The 6,641-nt window shown below is 41.6% G+C and overlaps 2 protein-coding genes across 2 annotated transcripts in view; one reads left to right on the top strand and one right to left on the bottom strand.

Annotated features, from left to right (window-relative positions):
• The window catches only part of SURF4 (surfeit 4), a 13,527-nt gene extending 7,384 nt beyond the window's left edge, over positions 1 to 6,143 (bottom strand). Inside the window, exon 1 of the mRNA XM_009322056.1 lies at positions 6,086 to 6,143. The gene's annotated coding sequence lies outside the window, so the exon portion shown is untranslated. The remainder of the gene's footprint in view (positions 1 to 6,085) is intronic.
• The window catches only part of STKLD1 (serine/threonine kinase-like domain containing 1), a 16,574-nt gene continuing 15,821 nt past the window's right edge, over positions 5,889 to 6,641 (top strand). Inside the window, exon 1 of the mRNA XM_009322159.1 lies at positions 5,889 to 5,936. Coding sequence (XP_009320434.1) covers positions 5,889 to 5,936 — 48 coding nt within the window. The remainder of the gene's footprint in view (positions 5,937 to 6,641) is intronic.

Here is a 6,641-nt window from a genome sequence, read left to right as displayed (position 1 = left end):
GCTGTTGCATGACTCGATGATCTTGGAGGTCTCTTCCAACCTTTAATGATTCTATGATTATATGAAATTGCACCCTCTATCCTCTGTGCAAGTATGCACAGTTTCTACCTCCATTAAAAATAGTGTCCTCTGCAGAAAGAAAATAGGTATTTATATATACACAATTCAGTGTGGTAGTTAAAAGGAAATTATATCATCGTGCAACAGATGCTGAGCCTTAGTTCTTGGGAATGCAAGATGTATCTGGTCCCACATATCCCTTCATCCTGCAAACTCGCTGGTTAGTTTGCCCTACAGTTACAATAATTATAAAGGAAAAAAATACAGAATTGCCAAACAGGGCCTAGACTAGCATGCTCAACAGGACTGCGAGGCACATAGGAAAGCTTGCTGCCTCTGGATTATGACAAGTGCTTAACTGTTACCCACTTTCCTAAACAGCACTGGTTATTACTTAATGGAGACTTCCACTAGGATTTGCATTGTCCCTCTGAATGCAAGCTAGCACCTGGCTGGCCCACTTCATGCACAGGTTCAGCTTAGCCAGATCACTAGGAGGACACGTGAAGTCAGTGTATGCTGCTGTTTGAGTAAGTGCAATCTAGTAAGAAACAAATGTAATTTTAATCTAAAACTAACTACAAGATTATCCAGCAGGTTTCCACCTTCAGATGACAGGAGCAGTTTGGGCAGGTTGACACTTGTGAAAGTAAATGCCCATGCCACAAGCATTCGTGCAGAACTGCCAGACGCCACAGAGATCCCCGCGTTAGAACTAGGAGGAGGAGCCATTTAACAAAACCCCATTATCCCACACAAAGTTCAATGTGTTGTAAGGCACATTGATTCATACAGTTTATGCAATATTAGAATACTTCAAGCATGAAAAGGGGTGGGGGAACCTGCATGTGTATAGGTGTCTTCCAGACAGCATTGAACTATATTATAAAAAATGGACAAAAAAGGCACACAAACCTTTTCTTTCATAATTCAGTATTTACATTGACTTCAGGTTAGACAATATAGCTGATTGGTTTCTTTCTGGGCAGAATCTTTTTTTAAAGTTCTGGCAGCATTGCATGCTTTCAGTATGTATGGGAGTGTGGAGAAAGGAGACCAAAGCCATTCCTTAAAGTTTATTCTTGCCACAGTAATTAGTAAATACTAAAGACTCTTCCAAAGCATATGCAAGTGACAAGCCTTGCTTACTGTGTAACTGAAGATTATCACAAGAAAAAAAAATCCAAACATGCTTAATAGTTAATTAAACAGTTAATATCAGAACAAACTACACTAGTTGTACCGCATGCATCCAGAGTCTAAGGGTCAAGATTCAAGTTAATCAAGTGCATTTTAAGTGCAGCTGTACTCTGACTCAGGGCTACCACTTCAGGCTTTTTTAAGCCATGTCAACAGTTGGATGAATGAGTCAGAAGAAAATTTGTGATCTTTGTCACTGAATGAGATACACATCTTGGTTTACAGCTTTCTTCTCTCCCGGATTTCACTGTGCCTTTGGGCAAACTTGCTGAGGATATATACTAAGGATAAAGTTGTCTTGGAAATAGTACAAAACCAAAAGTGGTTTGTAAAGTAAGTCTGCCTTGTCAAGATGCAGAACAGGCAGCTTTGGTCTAGAAGGAAATGAAAGAGGACAAGTGCTGAGCATCTGTAGCAAAAGGAAAAAACCACTGCTGTGGAAAGGCTGAAAAAAGAAGCAAACGTTAGAGAGGATATCTGCCTCCAGGCCTCATCTTTGTTGTTTTGAAGTGGGTCACATCAGCTGATCTCATCTTCCCCTTCCCTGAAACCAAACAGCTGCCACCAGTCCAGGTGAAGGAGCCGAGAAGGCATTTAACATTTACCTGTTCTCGTGGCATATAGAGGGAATTTAACGCTATCTATTAAACATGAGTGTGCACATCCAATCAGCTTAAGACAAGTCAGAAAGACTGAAGCCTAAGGCAGCTGCAGTGCTAAGCAACCTTGTAACACACATCATCTTCGGACATCCGTAACTCATGTAACTGCATTTACTTAGCTACGCACAAGTTGAAACCCCTGTACACAGCAAACTTAAAGTAAAAAAGCTTCAGAAACAGACTGTATGAACAAAAATCCAAGCCAAAAGAACAACTAACGATGGGGATCCAAAGAGAAAGGATGAAAACAGCTACATGATAACCACAGAAGCAAAACATAACAGACATCAAGTGATTTTATGATTAGAAGATTCAAGTATAAATCACCTAAGTAATTTACCTAAGGACAGAGTAACTTACAAGAAACAGGAGATCTCTAGAAGTGGGACTGAACTAATAGTACCAGACACCCTGGTTTTGTCCCTACACATCACTAGCAACATGTGGCTCAAACGCTGCACCCCGAGACCACTTCCTACTTCCTTTATGATTCACATAAATAAAAGCAGCACATATGGGAAACTTGGTAGCTGCAGTTAATAAACATATCCAACTAAGACATGGGACTTGAAACGTGCACTCCACTAGGCACAATACATGCAAGCCAAACCAAAATTGTCGAGGTGATGGAGGTGGCAGCATTAAACTCATGACATCAAGTAACTGGATGGCTTATTCTGCTATGGGCTTTGCATCAACTGTTTTAGCACATACTGCCTCCTTGCAAGAGGCAAAACATCTTGAGAAAAGACAACAAAACGCTAAAGTAAAACTATTTTAAAGAAGAACAGCTGGTTCTGTGTTGGCAGCCAAGTCACCACCATACACCAGAGGGGCTTTGTGTTGCCACTTCCTGCTCTAACAGGATTAGAAAGGCAAAGATAGATTTAAATGCTCCTCTTAGTTTAACCAGCAAAGATGCGCAAGAGGATCCAGGGATCCTTAAATCAAATCTCTGCTCAAAACCCATTTTTCCAAAAGGAGGCTTGAAATATTCAAACCCATAAAGAGGCCTGCCCAAAGAGAAGTAATGAAGTGATTCTGTTTTGACTCTTACCACGCTTTCTGAACTATATCCCACCTCCAACAGTCTCAAATTTGTTACAAATCCAGCCCATTTTGTTAAAAGTGTACGTACCATAGCATAATTACAGGTATTAAGACCAATACACAGCCAGGACTTGGGAATTTTTGCTGTTACCTAGGTATATTCTGTCCAAACACAGAAGCCTTTTCTGTGTGTGTACGTGTGTGTTCCTGGATCAGGGCGATGAACAGCAGCCTGCTAATCTACACAGAAAGCCCTCTTGTGGGCTGCGCAGCATTATTAGTCTAGAGCTTCTGATAAAGGCATATTCCCAATATCTAGCTTGTATTCATTAAGGGATTGCTTTGTTCTGTGGGGACAGAGACCTCTAGCAGCCTGGGACACCAGAGACCTTTTCTGGAATAGGATGCTCAATCCTCTGGCAGAGAGAAAAATCACTTCCTTCCACCAACCTATATATATATCCGCTTAAGGAGATCCCACCTAATAATTGTAAGGACAGTAACACCCATCACATTGGGCTAATCAACGTCTACAAGTTATCTGTGAAAACTGGGAAGAGGCTTTCCCGCTTATTTCAAAAGGCAAGAAGAGAGCTCTGACCCACTAGAACATTGCCAACAGTCTTAGTCAGGTTTTTAATTGCAGGAAAATTTCTCATGACATTGCTTTTCTCTCCTAAAGCGTGTTTTATCCCAATTCCCTTTTCCAAAAGGCTATTTATTAATCAAATCTTTAAAAGGGAATTTATTAGTCATGTATTGCATTTTGCTCTCTCTCTTCACGGGAAGATTCTTTTCCAGCCTAACCAGAATAGGCTATTTGGCTTATAACGATAAAGGATCAGCGCACTGACACGACTATGTTACTGAGAGAGTTTCCAAATTCAGGTTTTTTAATATAAAACACAAAAACGTTCAGACTAACAATAAAATGTTTTCTTCTCACTTCTGTTTTCTGCAAAATAGGATACAGAGATGTTAGAATTAGCTGAACAACGTGCACCAGCATTATGTTGGAAAATTAAATAAAACCCTCAGAGTCTGGTTCTCCCTTAGAGTCCTTTCACTGCAGTACAATGACTCAATAGTCTCCTTGCATTTTTGTCCATAATTTTCTTCAGAACAGCAGAAATACCAGGCACCCACATTCCTAAAGATTATTACAGACACCAGAAAGGTTGCTTGAGATCTGCTCCCTCTTATGGTGATTACAGAGGAGAAACAGCCAGTTCTATAACCCTAAACAATCAGTACAAGCCCCAGATACAGCTATTTTCAGTACGATAACGTCAGCAGTACATGGTAACTGCAATGAAGGGCTTAGCATGTAATATTTTAACAAGAATCACTAAAAAACAAAAAGGGGCTTAACTTCTGAGTATGTAAATTATTTAATTAATAGCATTGGGCTGGTGTTATGGAGCTTAAAAACAAACCAACCCACAAAGCCTGTAGCCAGGCATCATTCTGAACCAAGATCCTGACTTCCTCGCACTGTGTGTATCACCTAGATTTTAAGAACCCTTAACAGCTTTTCCCACCCTCCCCAATATCTAATACGTTGCCTTCTCTGAAATCAACAGGACCACCCCCCAACACCCACCAAGTAGCTGTCTCCTCTGCTGCAGTCCTTGGAAACTGCTAACAGCTCAGAGCGGAACAGCTTGCCAGCCGTACTGTGCACCCGCAGGCTACAAATTCATGCTATAGCCAAGGTAAACTAACAGCTAGTTCTCACCACAAGTGATCCCACCACCAGCATTGGTGCTCACTTGACCTAAACAATGAGATAATTGGAACCAACAGGAAAATCAACTCAATTTTTTTTCCTGCCGGTTCAGCTCTCCAGTCCAGTGACAGAAAAGTGCTAGTGAGAAAGGAGAGGAGAACATAGCCTTGGGAGAAGTAGGACAACCCCTTTCACTGATAGCTAGCTGTCAGGCAAGCTTAGCTGCCTTGTGAGACCATGCCTTCAGCGCGCTAGTTCACCTCTGGATGAAGAGCCACTTGTTACTATTGAGTATCTTGGCATCTAAGGCATAATTTGCTAATTCAAAGGGAAATTACAGTATTTGAGAAAAGTTAAGCTGTAGTGTTTGAATTTAAGGAACAGATGATTCTTGCTTTTGTAAGAGACATTCAAGACTTACTGATAAGCCATGGAAGTAACTGTAACATTTTCCCACGTGGCTTTTATGCTACAGAAATTAAGACTCATTAGGTCTTGAACACTAGTACAGGGAGTGGAGAAAGCAAGGTTATCAATGAGAATGCATTCAGCTCCCAGAACAGCCATTGTCCAGCTTCACTACCTCCGCCTCCATGAAGGGGAGTTTCAACATAATTTCAGTCCAAATGCTCCAAGTATTTTTTTAATCCAAGATGAACTAACAGTTTCTATAATGCCAAGTGTTAACTTCAAAGGTTATTGTTTAGTAAACTTCTCCACTCCTACACTGGTGTGATACTGAGTTTTAGCAGCATACGCAGTACTGAAGGTATCTGATTGAGCTACGAGGCAGCTATTTGGAGGCAGAATTATCAAAGTAGTTAGTTACTTGGAAAGCCATAAAAATTGTTTTGCAATCTGATGGGTAAGTGTATGCAAACACTCCAAATTCTGCAGCTAAAGGAAGGACTCATCTTTAAATAGAATGTGGCCAAGCACAAATAAAGTTGTGCCATTTAAAATTCATTTCAGGAGGAAGCAAACTGCATTTTAGCTGGACAAAAGAGCTTTCAGTAGTATGAAAAAAGGGGTGTTAAAGACATCTAGAAATAGTCACACAGGAATAAATAGAGAGGTGTTATAAAGAGGTCAGGACAAGTGGTGTACATTTTGGCAAGTAATTTGAACACTATAGTGATAGTTTACTTTCTCCTCTAAAAGGAGCGAGAGGAGAAGGTAAACGAAGGATGAAGAAGACGATCCAGACACCCCTTAAACTGAATGCTCCACACACTGTAAGAAGCTGTGTCTCTCAAACAAGTCTTCCATCTGGGGGTGGGGAGGAAGCGCAGAACAGGTTTTCCCAGTGAAACTCAGTTAAAGACATGGAGGCAGCACAGCCCCCTCAGAGCTGTGACGTGTTATCGCGCACCACACAACTCACCCTGCTTCAATAGTCAGAGTTGTAGAACCAGGCAGAATCAGATTTTCCAGAGAGCTTGCTAAATATGATTAGATGCTGCCTCTTATTTTCAATTAGATGAATCACCGTGACAATGAAGATCTTTCTAACACCATCACCAGCAGATCAACTGCTTACACTCAAAATATTCCCGCTCTCACATACAATAAGAGATCACAAACTTCTATTTAACAGAGAAGTCTGTAAGGGCCTCCACTGAAATAAACGTAGAAAGGATTACAAGACAACATCAGCTTGTTTGCTTTCCTTTTACCCCCGTTCTAAGCACGGCACTACGGCGCTGGCAAGCCTCTTCCAGTTTGGGTTTCCAGGTATCGGTCAGGGTTTAGATTTTTGCCCTCCTGTCACCACCACCTCACCCCGGTTTCCCGCACCCCTTAACGCCCTATTTGCCAGCCCGGACCGCTCGCAAGAAGAGCGGAGCAGCTCGGGCTCCTGCTCTCCTTCCATTTACTCACTCCCAGGGCGAAGCTCAGTTCCCAAGGAGAGCTCGCCTGCTTCCTTGCACAAGCGGCCC

Source organism: Pygoscelis adeliae, unplaced genomic scaffold, assembly GCF_000699105.1.
Source record: "Pygoscelis adeliae isolate BGI_AS28 unplaced genomic scaffold, ASM69910v1 Scaffold114, whole genome shotgun sequence".
NCBI classification, from domain to species: Eukaryota; Metazoa; Chordata; class Aves; order Sphenisciformes; family Spheniscidae; genus Pygoscelis; species Pygoscelis adeliae.
Note: the sequence above shows the minus strand (reverse complement) of the source record. Positions and strands in the feature narration are given on the sequence as shown.